Here is an 18,120-nt window from a genome sequence, read left to right as displayed (position 1 = left end):
CAACAAAAACCAGAATTATTTCAGCATTTGGAAGATTTTGTAAACAGGTTAGAAAATTACAAGTGATTGGTAAACGTTAAGGAATAACCGTATCTGGCATAGTCTACCAGCTGTCGAACGGTACTACTCAGCCGACATAGACTACCAGCGAACTGTATTGCTGAATACTGATATTTCGACCCGGGTTCAAATCTCGGAAATCGGGCTGGCTGAATGGCAATTTTCGTGGTTTTCCACTTACGTGAATATGAATAGTCTCCTTCAGAGTGGCATTTCTCACACGCGTAAGTGGTTAATTAACATAGCTAAATAATAATTTTTACACTTAATTACGCATATATATGTAAAATATAAAATATCTAATATGTAAAATATAAAATCTAGCTTTAATATAATAAATTAATAGCCTTTTAACTTCCGTTTCATTCTAAAAATAAAAGCAAAAAATTTTTCTCCCTGCAGTTCTGATGCGCACTTACCAATGAAATCTGAACCCAAAATCCTGTACATGAATCTTGTCATGTGATCTGAAATGGAATTCGGTATAGCAAGGGTAATTAAGTCACAACTCGCTCTTCTTCTCTTCGCTCGTTTCTTCTGCTAATTTCTGCTGTGCCGCTAGTTACGCAAAGTTACCGTTCCTAAATTTGTCCATTGTTTAAAATATAAGTTGAACAAATTGTGGGGTGCATAGCGCACCCACAGTGATAATGTGCGTTATCGAAGAAATAAAATTATTTGTGGAATTTAGGCCATGTCTGCAAGTTTTTGGTGTATGCATCCATCGCTTTAACTGCGTAGCACTGTCTTTAAGTTTTATTACATATATATATTGCAAAGTAGTATAAAAATAATAAAGAGAATTGCTCTTAAAAACATACTTATTTAATAATTTAGTGATATTTCACAGATTTAAGAAGTAACTCATAATAAAGATACATTGATGCATAAAACATATTGTTCACAAAGACCTGATGAAACTTAAAATTTTACTTGAAGCGAATAGTAATTGAAAAAATACCTCTCTGAATTCTTGAAATCTGCAAGTTTCAAGAGCACTTCTTTAGGTTTAGCCGATTAGTTGTTATGCAATTAAAACCGTATGTGTTCTGTACAGTACAAGTAAAATAAAAATAAAAAATTAGATAGCATTTACTTGTTACAACAGGATAACATATGCTTGTGCTGAATTAAGGATTTAGTTCCTGCAGACTGGTTTTGCTATAAAATTATCTTGATTTAACAGATAATTAAGATAAATGATCTTAATTTATTTCAATTTTGCTATAAAATATTTTAATTTTGCTATAAAATTATCTTAAAAACTGTTAAAAAAGCCGCCGAAGCTTATCGTTCAGTTATTGCCTTAGTTTAACATCTTATTTCACAAGAAATGCAGTGTTATTAATACAAAACAAATGTCTGTAGTAAGACGTTTTTGCAAAGTAACAAAAGGCAGACAACAAACATCAAAATCTTAATAACCTTAAACAACATTTTGATTAAATTTCTTATTTATTTTCGTCTTTTATTAGGTCTTTTATTAATCAGGAACAACTCATTATTTTCTTCTTAGGGAAAAAATAATATCTATTCTGTCATTAACGAAGAGAGTTTTGGATTGTTCAGTAGACGGAAGCCAGACTAATCTCTAATAGATCAAAACAAAATATTTGTTAGAAAGTATATCATGGATCTCTTATTAAGTGAATCATATTATTAGCTTTTATAAAGTTTGTAAGAGCCTATGTAATAATTCACTACAAATATCATATTTACCGAAAGCAACTAAACCTACAATTGATTCGTTAAAAGTATCTCCATTCTGACTGTTTCTTTCCATTAATTAAACCTGAAATTAAAGTTCCTTTAGTTGATACAAGCGCAGGTTTCTTCATAAACGTTCATATCTCAATGTAAGCGTGGATTGCGATACTGGCACAATTAAAAAATAATCTTGAGTTATGATATTATGAGGAGTTATTTTATTCTAACCAATTATTTTCAGTTTTTCTTTCCTTTCTCTCCTGATTTCAGTTTCTTGCCGGAATGTAAATTTTGTAATGGCGTAGTATTCTAATCTAAGCGTGTTTCAGAAGCAGTATCTAAACTGCGTTTCAGGAGTTTGAATAGAGTAGTAGCGGACTCAGTTCCGAGTTTATTTTGAGTGTTTGAAATTGGCTGTCTTGGTCGGTGTTAGACACCTTCCAGTTTATTTTGATATTTCTAGACTCGGCTTTGCTGTGTGCAGCCGATTTAAACGTTTAGTTAAGCTAAAGGAGCCAGTCGTTAGACATCTTAACTTATTAGTGATTTGTTATATTCTTGTTTTCTGTTAAATTTACGTTACACACAAGTGGTAGTGATTTATGAGCATCAAGCGAGTGCATCCGTTTTAATTTAGTTTAAATAAAAAGATTATTTAACATCCTCTTTTGCAGTATTTATTCTCAAAGACATAGCGAATATTCGCTACCTCGTCTTCTACGTAGAGCCCACAGTGTATGTTACCAAAGAGAACCCCAAAACTGTATAATATTTTTCGACATTGTAAAACATCGTCTTCTTTGGGCAGGTACATATTTTATCTCAATAACCATCTTAACAAATAACGATAGGTTAATTTAGGTTATTTAAATATAGCAAAATACTCGAGAGCTAACTGTCTAAGAGGAAAGATGCCATCATGGAGGAAGGACGTTTGAGAGAAACTGGTTCGTATTCTCATTACACATGGGAGAATCCACAAAAATCAAATATGTAGCAGTCTGTTCGCGTGGGTTCGAGCCCGAACCCAATCAAATTACAAATATTCTACAGTCTTTAAACACTTAGTCACTGATGGAACAAAATAACGGTAGTGTGTTTCATGTGTTTTTTGGTTTCTTACCTACACTGATTAAAACTGATACTTCTCAGGTTGCGCCACTGCTTGAAGGATCATTGCGCTTTATCAACCTTTGTTCCATCTCTCAATTTGCCTCTTTAATTAGAAAGACAAAGAAACAACGCAATCTTTTCAAACTTTTAGAAATGCGACATGACGACTTTACCGATGTAAAGAATCTCAAAGGTCAGATATGTCAAAATTTCATAGTAAATATTAACAATTGTTAATACTCTAGACTACAACAAAATTTCTTATACTGAGTATATTGATAAACAGTCATTGTATTACTTTAAAAACAAAACAAATTTTAAAGCTCTCAATGTGAATAACAGATTTTAAAACTGTAATTATGAAAACTTCGAGAATAGGACAGCAGTTCCAGGAAGCAACATATAAAAAATTTTAGAAAAACCTCTTACAGTATCTAAGGAGAAATTTCACGATTTCTAAAGTTTAATTAAGTTAAAGGCTTGGTATTGCATCAGCGCATTACCAAGCTGTTACTCGGCATTTTAAGGCAATTTAAAATTTGAATCATAAAAATAGTTTCTGTTTTGAAAGTCATATAAATATAGGCTGCTGTTGGGGAATTTTCTGTTGTTCTTGAGACTTATCTCGCTTATCTGATAGTAACAACAGTATAAGAATACGAAATTCATCGGGGCAAGAACAAAGATTGCGCCTGTTGTTGATAAGAGCCTTGAACACCATACAAGTGACAATACGACTTTGTTCAGTTCCGCCCCCTCCTCAATTTTGATGCAGAGTACCTGGAGAGAGACGAAGGTCTCAAACCACTTTTCCCCAACTACCAACCTCTCGAGAGGACTCTCGGCTAGCCGTACATTTAGAGAGCCCCCATGCCGCATAGACACTAAGCATTTACAAACATCTTATAATTCTGTAGTATACGGTGTGGTAACATTATTAATAAAACCTTATTTCTGGTCTTATTTCAAAAACTTAATTTCTGGTCTCTAATTCTAGCTCTTGTTTCAAAAACTTAATTTCTTGTCTCTAATTTGCTTTATTATTATGAGGCATGAACATTCAACATAGTGCAATATAATGTAAAAACACATGATAACAATAACACAATTCCATACAATGTATTATAAAATTATGTTAATTTTTAAATAATTTTCTAAGAATAATTATTATTAACAGAAGTCCTATTAAGCCTTTTAGTACTTCTTATTTCTTAATTACTCAGTTAAGCGAATGATTCCTGCATTATAAAACCAAGGGAAAACTTTAAACACGTTTAATCTCAAAACTTCATTCTTTTTAGTTGTGATGATATTGTGGAGTGTGATTAATATGATTAAGGTATGTACTTTGAAAAAGAAATACCTTGTAGTTTATTAATACAGGTTTTGAAATCGTTTTCTTATTTCTCATTATATCTTTTTTTAAAAATAGATGAACTTTAAGGATGAAAAACTTAATAAATGATTCAGCATCAGTGCAGTAAAATATGAACACTAGTTTATAAGGTATTTCTCCCGCTTTCCTAGCGCGCCTTCGTTGTGTAGTGGTTCTGCACGCTGAGTATGCAGAACCAGAATTCCAGAGTTCCGTGGTTCGATTCTCCGAGAAGGCGATTGCTCATTTTTCATCTTGCCTGCTTCCAAAAACAATTCTAATGCTTCTACAGTGGCGTCTGAGGTTTCTCCACACCTAGGATTTGGCGACTGGGTCTCCTGAAAACCCCAGTCGCCCTTTAAAAAGGAGAGTATATAAGGTATTTCTATCACTTTCCTAACGTGCCTTCGTGGTGTAGTTCTTCCCGCTGTGGTGTGGTTCTTCATGCTTGGCCGGTATTCCAGAGGTCCGTGGTTCGATTCCCGGCGAAGGCGATTACTCATTTTTCATCTTACCTGCTTCCAAAAAAATCCCAAAAAGACAAAGAAACAACAAGTTAATAAAGCCATTGTATACTGGTAGTTAATTTCAATCTCGAATGTGAGTTCTAATGGATCTAATTACTTTTGGTTTCTTTCTTTTTCTCCAAGTGTAATATACGTAAAAGAATTCTTATGAAGAAAACCTACCTAAGGCAAACAGTTCTCAGGCAAACAATCTTTTTGATTACAGATAGTCTAGCCTAAGCTTCTAAAACATAAATCTATATCCAATGTTTCACTATTTGACTTTCCAAAAGCAGAACTTTTGCACGGTTAAATGTAATTAAAGATTCTTAAATATGTTCTACCAATTTCTGTCGAAATCAGTTTATTATTCATTTTTCTTTCAGAATATTTCTTTCAGAAAAGCCGGTAACTAGTTTAGAAATTTAGCAGCAGGAAATTGTAAAAGACTCTATCAAATTATAATAAACTAATTCCAAGCTGAAGTGAAAACTCTTTTGACTTCTTAATTAATCTTTTGGTGTATCAATACACATTAAAAATACGCATATTTTGCTGTTGACTTTTAAATATTTCACACAATTGTTTTTTCGTAAAGCACGAACAAAAGGCGTTAATTCAAAGATATCTGAAGGCAGCTTCTAAATAAGCTGTTTTTCTAAGATTTAGTCACGAATTATGTTTTAATAAATTGTATTTACTGATAACAGATTTTCTGAATTTGAGTTCGAGAGAACAGAATATTTGAAACCATTCACTATACCTGAAAAGCTGAAATATTAATAAATTTAAAAATTCATCTTTGATTAATGCTCGTAATAATTTTTATGCTATCTTTTCAATAAAATAATGATAAATTCTTGCAGCTTATCAGATCTGAAAGTTACGACATGCGTTGCTTGAAATCTAAATTCAATTTCTTACTATCTAAACTAACTTGAAATTTTCTGCTTGAACAAAAGGAATGCATTCATGTTGCTTTAGGTGCTCGAACACAAAAATTGCTGAAAATCGATATTAAATACTTAGTTTCGGTTGATGGGAAATGGTCATAAGTATTTACTAATAAAGAATACCATTAGAAATAAATTTTAATTCATTTTGAGAGCTTTTGTGTATGAACCCTACACATTAATTATAAGTCAGACTTCATATTTTCAAGGAGAGATTTATATTAACTCTATCTCCTCCCATATAAAGTACATCAACATTTATTATAACAGATCTAATTTTGACTGCGTTATTACATAATCAAGGATTTAAAATTGTTGTTCTTCCAAGAACAATATTTTGCATTATCTTAGATAATATAGGTAGTGGGTTTCATTCTATGATGGATTATTAAAGGAAAATAAACCGATATTCCTTGGAAACGCTAGATATAATTAATTGACGGTAATTTATCGAAAACGTAAGAGCCAGTAAGTGTTTAGTTTTCTAATCTAATTATACGTGACCGAAAATCACCATTCAATATTAAGTAACACTCGCTGAAGAGTTATTAGAAGTACAGACATCTATTTAATCGAATATCAGAAACTCTCATATTTAAATTAAATAAGCCATGTTGAGATGAAGCAATCTGAAAGAATGTAGAATTTTGTTTATGGGCGTATTTCATTATTTTTAATTTCATTTTTATGATGAAATATTTTACCTTCTGTTTTTCATTATAACATTAAATAAAAAATCTTTAGATTAAGTGAAAATATGAAGCAGGTCTTTTTTTATACTGTGTATATTGATTACTCGAGTACCATAGAATACTAATTGTTAGTTAAACATTGTGGGATCTTCATTTAAATGGATCTCCCCATTTTTCTTTCAAGGCAAAAAAAATTAAGCTTGCTGTTAATTTATATCTGCTTATTTAAATTTTCTTTCTAAATAATACTTTAGAAATAGAGTAAACCCTTCCCGAACGCAGGAATTATGCCATTCATAAGAAAATATGTATAATTTAAGCAAACCTGAATATTGTTGTAGTTAAAAGTAAAAATGTTAATTTAATGTCGATTGAAAGCCTTTTTTATTTTTGTTTAATAGGCACATTATATATATAGTATATATATATAGAGAGAGAGAGATAGAAGCAGATTTAGCTATAATAATATCGTAGAAAAAGTTGGTGACATAAATGTAATAATACTACATTTCGTAGATGTTTAATACATACTGAAGAGCAAACTGGCAGCCAAGGCAGATTAAATCTTCATTTTGAATTCAGTAAGGGTGTTGGGACCACAAACATCCTGGCACACTACTTGAGCCTATTTCAAAATATTTATATTTTTCATAACTTTGCAGTAAAAAGAAGTAGCAAGCAGCGGTTCAGCTAAGCCGAAGGGTAGAAAGCAAGTGCCGTTGTGTTCATGATGAAATCTTAATTCAGAATGAGTTAGTTTCCTTCTCAATGCATTTGACTTGATAATAAATACTGCTGTAAAATTATTATTGGCTGCTCGAGTTTTAGTTCCATTTACATTAGCAGTGTTATCTAAGAGTCAAATATTAGGTTTAATTTTGTTTTCACTTAGAAGAGTTAGCTATGGTCATGAATTGACTGAACAGTAATACTTTTCAAACAGTCACATTCCTTTGACCATAATGTTACGAATTTTGTATTTAGATAGCTACTGTTAGTAAAATTATAATTAACATTGTTTTATTTTCCTGTGCAATACAGCGCGAGACAAGGTTTAAGAGAAAGCTATGCCTGAAAAGTAAAAAAAGTACAGGAGCACGTGCATTTACCATTGAATAAAAGATTACCTCGGTAAATTTATATTTAATTTGAATAAATGTAATTGACTACTATGTTACCTGCAACCGTAATTCTACTGTTTTGCTTTCCAGCAATCTCGAGAAGCAAAGAAATTACTATAACTATCTCACGATCGATTGAAAGCTTTAAAAAGCCAGAGAGAGACATCTCAGCTCAGTTGTTGTTTAGTTAACTGCTGTTGTTATTGTTGATCGGATTAGCTTTCTCTGCGCTGTGGATTGCGTTCTATTTAACGTTTTAGTAGTTTAAAGTACTGATTATTAGTGTGTGTTATTGTCCAGCAAAAACTTCCAGCGTTCAGTTATATTTGTTTTGGTAAGAATAAATTTTATTAACTTACTATTGGACTTGTGCATTCAATCTGTTACGAAACCGTACGCACGCTACAATAGTTTCATCGCAAAGTTTCACTACACACATTTAAATTCTTTATAATAAATTTATTTATTATTGCAAGGTAATGTTAGATTCTTTTTATTAAATTTATATGACAGAATTTGAGAATCCAAGTCTTAACTTGAGTTGCAATTTTTATGTATTTATTTGTATTGTTGCATGCATACGGGTTCGTTACGAATTAAATGCACAAGTCCGATGAAAAATGAAGAAAATTTATTATTATCGCAACAAATAAAACAAAATGCTTAAATTTCTTCAGATATTCGTACAATATCCCAATATCTCACAGTATTTACCTTTTAAACTACTTAAAACGTTCAACAGAACTAATTAAAAATAGAGAAACGTAGAGAAAGCTAATCCGATTTCACCGCGAATTCGCTACAGTAAACAACAATAGTTTTCTGAAAACTTCTAAAACAATTGAGGTGTTTTGGTGCAGTTTTTATAAGATTTTTAAAATGCACGAGAAATTTCCCGATTTTTTCCGGAAAGGAAAAGCGCGCAATTTACCAGATCTATTTATTAAACGCACGTGCATTTGTATTTTTAATTTCTCCGGCGTAGCTTTCTCTTCAAATAAATCACGAGCAACATTACAAGGAGAAAGGAAACTATTTAATAACAGTTCTATTAAAAATAACAAACTAAATAAATCAATACAAAAATCGTAATAGTAATACTAACACATAATGTAAAAGAATGGCCATATCACTGGCCATATCACTAAATTGCAACTTATCACACAACACCAAAAAGCAGTTACCTATTATAAGGAATAGAGTTTTTTATGTATAATTGTATTTAAGCACAGCCATCAGCATTTATCCTGCCATTTTTTTTCAAAGCTTATCACTATATTGCATTTTGTTCGTTTTTATATATTCAGCATTACACTGCTGTAAGATAAGAAATCTAAATTTGTTTTATGTTGCATAAAATATAATTTTATCACAGTATCTTAGATACATGTTGATTTTATATTGATCACAACACATGGCTCTTCAAGATTCCAGTTGATTGTAAAATTTTTCAACATTCTCCTCAAGAACTCTAAATATTCTCAATGGTTGATACTCCAAATTCAGGAGATTTGAAGACAACGCTTCATTAATATTTCAAGAACTTTGTAAACTTATCTCTTAGAAACTTTTCAATTCAACACTAAGTCCATTTCTGCATTCCATTTTCAAACTGCATAATATTTTATTGTGATATTTCTAAATTATATTACTATATGTTTTTATTAAACCTAGATTAAATCACTCAGTTAAAATCACAATAAAAACATTCAAAAGATATTTAACATGTGAAGCCATTACGCTATATATTTAATTTCATTAATTTTAAGTTTATTCATAACCTTTTGAGTTCAGCAAAAAATGCTGGCTTTTGTAAACACCAGATGGTGAGGTCCGTGAAACATGATTTGAGTTAATAGAGTCCTTCATACCTTTCCTGGCTTTGTAGTAGTTTAAAGACCTATTGATTATTCATTAAACAATAGCATATAATATTTATGATAGCAAGCAATCAAGACTTTATAACCCAACAGAAAGATTCGGAAGTGAAACCTTTTTTCTTTCGCCGCTCATTTTTCTTTTAGTACATGGTGCATTTCTGGTGGTTTCCCAAGAACATCTTGCCGATCACTTCTCTCTTTTCAACCATTATATTTTCATAAAATATAGAACATACGAACATGGGATCAAAAGGGCACGCGCAAATTGTGGCTGTTATGATGTGTAATTAAAGCTGTGTTTCCTCAGAATAAAGATAGCTGTGTTTAATCAGCTCACTGCAACTACGTATTTACGTTTAGCTCATCATTCGTATTTATTTTTCGGAGCGATTACCTTATTTAAAGAATTCATGTACCTAATGATCACTCGGTGCAGGACTATGCAGGTGTGAAAATGATTTCAAACAGAAGTCTGCGGGTTTTATTTAATTCTTTTGTGGAAATGCATAACGAACACTGTAACAGTCTAACATTACACCAGAAATAAGCAAACCGAGATGTTTTCACCTGATTGCTAATTTAAAGCCGTTCTTAAGCAGATTGCAACATTATACGATATTAATACCAGTTGTTATTACTACTCTTTTTGATTTGAACCTTCAATTGGATCAGGTCCAAGAAATTTTTTATATCCAAGGTTAGGTTTTTAGGGTTGGGCCTATCATTTGGCTTAGGCCCTACGCACTTAGCCAAGTGACAGGCATCGTACACTTACAAAAGTCGGTGCCTTCTCCGGGATTCGAATGCAGAATCAAGGTTATGGCAACCAGTTCCATTACTACTATGCACACGAGGAGACACAATTGATAATTACTATCCTGACCATTCTTAATATTCCAAGAAGTTCTCCTTTATTCTCGAGAGGTGTGTTTGGAAAACAATTTTTAGATAATTTCGTTGGTTTAGTGATGTTAAAATGGAATTGTTTCTTATTCCCTGGCTGGAGGTGATGAGCATTACAGTTACTTAGACCACCAGCGGTCGAGTGGTAAAAGCTGCTGAAAACTAATAGTTCGGTCCCGGGTTCGAGTTAAAAACCGTTACTTGTGGGGTTCGCCTGCTTATGATTAAACCCCAAATCGTTTACTATCACTTCGATCGCACCCATCTGCTTTCCAGTAACCACACTTTTCAATGCAACGAGAAAAATCTAGTTAGACATTAGTCGCTCACATATTTTCTGTCCAATGAAGATCTACTACCTTCCTACATTAACTAAGCAAAAACTGGATCACTGTATGTTGCTTCTATCTGGTGCTTACTTCCAAAGGTACGGCCATCTTAGCTACTGTTTTCGCATGTCCATTTTCCATCAGAGTGTTGAGTGAAACTTGTGTTGTTCCATCAGAGTGTGAAATAAGTGAAATAAAACAACAAATCTTTAGTATAACAATTTACTAAATGATTTTCAATTTTTATCGCCCAATTAAATGTCCTTTTTGTATCTGCCTAGCACAAATACGTTCCTAGAAGCAATTTCTCACAAATGTGTCCTTCCCTTAGAGCCTTGTGCTTCGCCATAACCATGCAAACATTCAAAAAGAACTTTTCAAATACAGCCACTTCTAATAACATTCATATTAAATTCTTTTAAAGCTACAACTTAATGTAAATATTTCTATGTTTGACTATGACACCTACATTTTCAATGAGAAGAGGGATAAAAAATAAAAATTTTGCAGTACATATTTAGAAGAGTTTTAGGTGGATTTTCTTATTTTGATGTTCCTTTACATATTAGGATTCTAAAGAAAGTACACTTTAAACTTCGGAACCCATAACTTCTAAATTTTTGTTCCATCCTTTTTAAAGAAGGAAGAAACACTATTCTCTCATAGATGAATTTTGCTTTCTGTGCTGATGATTTTCTCTCACCAGTAAATTTTATCTTCCCTCACATAATGCATAGATTTATTAGATTTTATCTGCATCAGTCTCAATACGGCAGTGGCAAATAATCTATATAAGAATACCAATAGTATTGAAAATGAAATAATTCATTGCATAAAATACGTAGAGGGCGGGTTACATAATATAATTTCTTGTACACTTAACGGTTATTAACTAAGAAAATGTTCTGGAAATACACTCATGTCCATAAATTAAGGATAATGCAAAATCAGGCAAAGGGAGAGTTAGAAGCAAAACAAATTTGACTTATCTGTAAAGCTTATTTATTAAGCAAAAGGTAAAGAGCAAAAAAAGATGCTGTATGTTTGATATTATTAAAAAAAATTAGCAATTTTTCTCCCTGGAGCAAATTACAGAAAAAAAACTATTTACAAAAAACCAATATTACATGTTTGGTATGATTGTTAATACATTGTATGTCTCCCAGACGATGCAATACAGTCCATACAACGCCTAGGCATGCTGAGTATCAAATTATCGATCTGATCTTGGGGGATATTACACCACTCAAAACGCAATGCTCTCCGAAGTTCAGGTAGACATGTAGGAGGTGTTTGACGGGCTGCAACTCGTCGGCCAAGCATGTCCCACGCGTGCTCTACTGGATTCAAGTCCGATGAGAATGCTGGCCAGTCCATACGGGTGATATCCTCCGATTGAAGGCATTCGCTTACGATTTTTGCACGGTGAGGACGGGCGTTGTCATCCATAAACACAAATTGTGCGCCCATGGCGCCCCGAAACAAACGTACATGTTGTTCCAGAATGACTTCCCGATAGATTTGGCTTGTCATGGTTCCAATTTGAACATGCAGGTCAGTTCTGGAACCCAGAACAATTCCATCCCAAACCACTCCTGCACTACCGTAACGGTGTCGTTCAAAGATGTTTTCTTGGTGGTAACGGGTACCTGGAGCTCTTCATATGAAAGTCCGGCGAGAATCAGACTGCAAGCTAAACCTGGACTCGTCGGAAAACATCACACAAGTTCGCTGTTGCGGTGTCCACAATGCATGCTCTCTACTCCAGGCTAACCGCAGGCGACAGTGAGTTGCAGTAAGTGGAACGCATCTGACAGGTCTACGAGCATATAGACCAATCTGCGCTAAGCGTCTGTATACGGTCTGCCTTGAAATTGTCGTACCAGTGGCTGAAGAGAACTGACGAGACAGGTCTGAGGCTGTGCTTCGCCTGTTTCTTTTGGCAGTAACTGCCAAATACCGTTCCTCATTCGGCGCTGTAACTCTGGGGCGACATGTCCTGTAACGTCTACTCCCATTACCATCATCTTGGAATCGTTGCCAAAGCCTGGAGATGACACTCTGGGCAATTCCAAGTTCGTCTGATACTTCCAGTTGGGTACTCCCACATTCCAGACGGCCGATAATTCTACAACGTAAAAAATCATCCAAATGCGTCCTTTGTGTCATAACTATTCGGTTATTGCACTGAAATGCTTATAAAGCGCCTGCGAACAATTTTACTTCTTTGCCTGTATTCCTTATATATCACTTTCTTACACTCTTGTCATTGTGACGTACCATCGCTGTCATCTGGTTACTTCCTGAAATTTACATATGATTCTTGAAGATGTGTGTAGTGATTTTACAGGTGATATATTTATTTTAGAGTTCGATTTCCGCGTGACTCCGAATTATCCTTAATTTATGGACATGAGTGTATTTCCATTTCTTTCTCTCCGCTGAAGCATATTTAAAATAATGCATATATATTTTCTAGAATATTTTCATCTATATTTTCTCAAGAACTAATAATGTTAAGTGGCTTAAAAATTTAAAAAATATAAGAATGCAAAAATTTCCCGATTATGAGTTTCTAAGTTCAATAAAGAAATAATGACGCTCCAGAATGTAATCCAATCTAGCCTCCGGGAGTCCTCATCTAAGTAAATTGACTGCAAAACGAAGCAGAATTTCCCTGCATTATAACAGATATAATCTTTGAAATGATGCATACATTTATTTTCTAAAATCTTAGATGAACATAACTAAAACTTAATAAACGCATTTCATTAGTAAAGCGAAATTCAGACTCTTTCATGCAATTTAAGAAAATGCAAGTAACATTCACAATGCATTAAAATAACATCTCAGTATAAAATAACATATATTTTATTCTCGTAGCAAAAGGAATAAAGTCAAAAAGTTCCCTTTCCTTGATTGAGATACAAATATTTAAACAACTGAGACAAAACTGCTGCTGAAAATGACTCATTTCATAAATTGTTGATACATATTCGTAGACAATGGCTTCTTTTCTGAGGAATGTATTGTCTGTCTATTGCGCTTAGTAGATAGCAACGTTGACTCAGATTATCACCATATATTTTAGAATTTATTTTTGACTTAATTTCTGTGATTTAAATATTTCTCCTTGAAATTTTCTCCTTCTTAAAAACTGTAGGATTAAATTTCAGGAGAGTATGCCAGTATTTTAAATATCATGCTTTAAAATTATATCAAATTCGCTTTTAATACTTAACTTCCAGCAACATCTTTAAGAGATGTACATAACATTTTTTTGCGAATTTCTTACTTCCCCTCGTAATGTCATCTTTTTGCGTATTTTATATGTAATATTACTTTTTGCATATTTTATTCTTTACATATTTTATACGCAATGAGGCAAACCGTAAAAATTTATCAAAAAGCTCAGCAATTTAGCAAATTTTTATCTTCCATGTAACACAGTGTTGCCATTTGGCAAAACGTAAGATTTTAAATTTTTCTTTGAAATTTAATCTGTCTTTCACCGATTAAATTGATCTGCCTTGAAATCGATCAATTTCAAGGCAGTAAACGCAGCTCTTCATCTCTGTTATTATTATCTAGTAACAACCCTATTCTCTAACGGATCAAATAGTGCTTTAACCCTTAGAAAACCGAAGCCTTCTCTAATCGGCATGGCAAAATACCGAAATGCCCGTCCCGGTCCATTACCCGACCCATCAGTTTCCTTTCCTGCCATCCATTAACACACAAAGAGGTGTGAAGATTTCAAATGCATCCTTTCTACTTCCTAACAAAGAAGCTTCCATTAGCCTTTTAGGAAAAGCTATCTGGAATAAACTGATAAAAAGCATTTGGGGAAACTGCACTTGCTACTGCATACCTATGGGTGAGGGAAAGAAATAACATCGCAATCTCAGCCGTTTCGAGAGATTGTGGTTGTTTGACTGAAAGACAGTCTAGGGCGTTTTGGCCTTTAAAGGGATAAATTAAAATGATCAGCCAACATATATGTGTCCTGTCCAGTGTTAAGCCCTTGTTTACAATTCCTAATTATCTATCTCGAAAGCATTTTTGATGCGTTGATAGTAATGCTAGCTCTTCAAGCTCACGTAGAAAACTAAATTTTTTTTTTGGCTGCTCAGTGATATCTCTGAGACTTTTTGATAACTCTTAGTTTCGAAAACATTACTTCTAAGAGTAAACATTGATCAGCTGAGTGCATCCATGCGACGCACATTTTTTCTTTCCGTCCTTCTTTTTTTTTTTTTTTCTTTTCGGTTTACTTAAAACAAGATGTTAATGTATCAGCTGAAGCTAGGAATAATAACTAAAGTAAGAAACTCATGCCTTAAGCTGATTTGTCTCATAATATCTTAAAACAGTTCTCAGAATGCAAATCATAAAATTTGATTACAATAATAAGGCTTATAACATGAGTGTATTATTGTTGCCTAAACATTCACGGTTTAGATATAAAAAATAAAATATGACCTGTTTTTCAAAAGAAAAAGTTGTGGTGTTCAGTTTATTTTCACGAATAGTTCTTTTATTTTGTGAGCCTTTCCAAGCCAAGATGTTAATTAGGTAAAGTGAACGAGAGTATTTAAACTGTTGAAACGAAAAGGTTAGACAGAGCGTGATTTCGCTACTGTAAGCGCCACGTTTGTTAGTTTCTACCAGATGTTAATCTTAACAAAGGGCTACGCAATCTTGCCATCGCGTTAGTATCCTGATGGTGTAGAATTTACAGATAAAAACGTAAACTGTTATTGAGTCAATCAATTACTGAGTCAATCTGTTAGATTAAATTGAATTACTTAGTCTGAAACTATATTTTTGCCCTTAAATTTATTATTAAATTAACTTTTAGCGTCTCATCACAAGTGGTCGGTGCTGTTTTGTATGCACAGAAGTCCGTGTCTTCTGTTCAACAGTTTGTGATCAATAAAATAGTCTTTTACAGCCTATTCCTGGTTGAGTTCATTATCAAGCCTGTGCGAGTATTCGCTAGGAATAACACTTAGGCAGATCTAGTTAAATTTTGTGATTGCTTATCGTACTAGATCTTACAAAGTTTTAAAACTTAGAATTCCATTTTAAATTGCTTTACAAATCGCTACCATCCACAGCTTCAAAACAAAGAAAAATTAAATTAAACATTTTGATATTTTCCAGAATTTTCAAATACTGAGACAATATTTTTGTGTTTAACAGTTTGTATAAATTTATGAATAAATACTCCAAAGATTTTATTCCCGAAATTTGAAACTTTTTTTGCAGCTCTAAACAACAACAGTTTTTACAGGTGATATTCAGAACAAAGTCGGATACTTTCATCAATTTACATCCCAAATATAAATAGAATAGCGAATATAAAAAAGTATAGCAACACTTAATACTCTGTAAATGTGAGCATTGATTAGCTGACTGCGTCCACGGCTCGCAGACTTTTCTTTCTCTTAGCATTTTTTAATATAAGATATTAGTTTTTGTGTATTTTAAATATAATACTATTTTTTGCATATTTTACACTTTACTTATTTTATATGTAATACTACTTTTGCATATTTTATATGCAATATTACTTTTTGCATATTTTATATTTTACATATTTTTTAATTATTTTTCTTTCAGATTTTATACATAATACTATTTTTTAAGTATTTAATATATAATATTATTCTTTACTTATTTCATAGAAAGTCCTCCACGAAGGCATCCCTCCCCTTAGGCAGATAGCCCTAGTGTGCTTTCCCATAAATAAATACACACACACATACACATACTTTACATATTTTTAAATATTTCATACTTTACGTATTATACATAATACTATTCTTAAGCATTGTATACTTTATATATATAATATACAGTACATTATGTTTTGGGTATTTTATACGGTCATATCTTAATGTTATTTTTCGCCAATTTTATACTTTATTTATTTTATACATAATATTATTTTTTGCATATTTTACTTGCAATATTACTTATGATGTATTTTTACGAACTTTTAATGTTTAATTATTACTTTTTGCGAGAGTTACGACTAAACTAGCAAGTAAACTGTTAATCAGATTTTCGTATGCTCATCTAACAGGCCTTGAAAACATAGAGAAACATCTCACAGCAATTATCTTTTGGAAATGACCTCCTAGAAAGAGAAATACAGTTTTGAGGAGATAATTAAATAATGGTAACATCTCTGGTACTCGAGTTTTGTAAGGAGACTATCTCCGTAGAAGTCAGTAATAGTTTCGGATCTTACTCGCCCTAGACAGCTTTCATTATAATTAGTAACTGAAACTTATAAATTCCTAAAACTCGCAATTTTTTTATTCAACTTTAATGAAGTATTAGATGCAATACCTCTTCTTTGAAGAAAGGATGTAAGAGAGTCAGAAAAAAAGAAACAGCTTTTATTTATTTAATCTTTTCCAGTTAGCAGATTTGCTGTCCTGGAAAGCTAAAATGTTAAAGTATTAGTATAGTTTAAAACATTTTTGTAAATTTATTTGGACATTAATAATAAACCCTTTGAATTGTTTGGCTATAATCTGAAGCTTTCAGACTGCAAATCGTCTTTCTTTGTTACTCAAATTGCGTGCTGTATTTTACAAAACTGCAGCACAGCTTGGAACGTATGGTTACGAATTTGCACATAGATAGATGATTTTTTTGCAATTATATGTTAAATTGTTGTATTTTTCTGTCCAATGTAACGCGAGAAAAAATTTCAAGAGACAAGCTGTGCCAGAAAAGTAAGAAACAAGGGCACGTCCATTTAACACTGAGGAAATGCCTGTCTCGCTGAATCCGGCGAAAAGTCGCATATTTTGGCGACATTTTGGTCCGGTTCCTGTATCCCGGTTTCGTAACAGGTATTGTAATTGAAGAAATGTAATTGATCACTATATTAGCCGCAACCGTAATTCGACCCTAATATTGCTTCCCAGTGATTCCGAGAAGCAGAAAGTACTAGAAATATCTCGGCTGCCGATTCAAAATCATATAAGGCCGGAGACAGCATCTGCTCTTGGTTATTGTTATTGTTGCGAGTTGTTTAGTTCAGCGTGAGATAAGAGATATTTCTGTTGTAAATATTTCTACAACAAATTACCAAAGTAAGGAATAGAATAATTTCTCTTACCTTGTATTCTAGGTAGAACCCAGCATCGTCAATCGTCATAGTTTAGTAAGAAGAGAAATCCAAAAGGAGGTTGTACACGAAAATTGCAAACGAACACATTTATTTTTCACATAATAATAGAATAAAATTCATTAGAATTCTTTTATAACATATATCAAGTGAGCGTATAATAACTAGTTATCATCGTAAGAGAGTTTTAACACAGTCCTCACATAAAGGAGTGAGAAGGAAGAAGGGAAAGCAAGTCACTCAGTTAACGTTTTCCGTAGAGCACCCAGATTATATCGTTTATCGCGCTATTGGCGACTGTTCATCACTGGATCACCAACATTTTTGGGTT

General features: G+C 32.8%; 1 protein-coding gene across 2 annotated transcripts in view; it reads right to left on the bottom strand.

The window, feature by feature from the left end:
• LOC118197275 (corticotropin-releasing hormone-binding protein-like) overlaps positions 1-18,120 on the bottom strand; it is an 88,154-nt gene that overhangs the window by 50,517 nt on the left and 19,517 nt on the right. Inside the window, exon 1 of one of the 2 annotated variants that reach the window (XM_085806613.1) lies at positions 17,781-17,954. The exons of the other annotated variant lie outside the window; for it this stretch is intronic. Coding sequence (XP_085662739.1) covers positions 17,781-17,819 — 39 coding nt within the window. The 5' untranslated portion in view covers positions 17,820-17,954. Of the gene's footprint in view, positions 1-17,780; positions 17,955-18,120 lie in introns of those variants that run through there. 2 annotated transcript variants of the gene reach the window in all.

Source organism: Stegodyphus dumicola, chromosome 12, assembly GCF_044657685.1.
Source record: "Stegodyphus dumicola isolate Sdum_Otavi_A_Nest chromosome 12, ASM4465768v1".
Taxonomy (NCBI): domain Eukaryota; kingdom Metazoa; phylum Arthropoda; class Arachnida; order Araneae; family Eresidae; genus Stegodyphus; species Stegodyphus dumicola.
The sequence above is the reverse complement of the archived record's forward strand: the minus strand, read 5'-3'. Positions and strand labels throughout refer to the sequence as shown.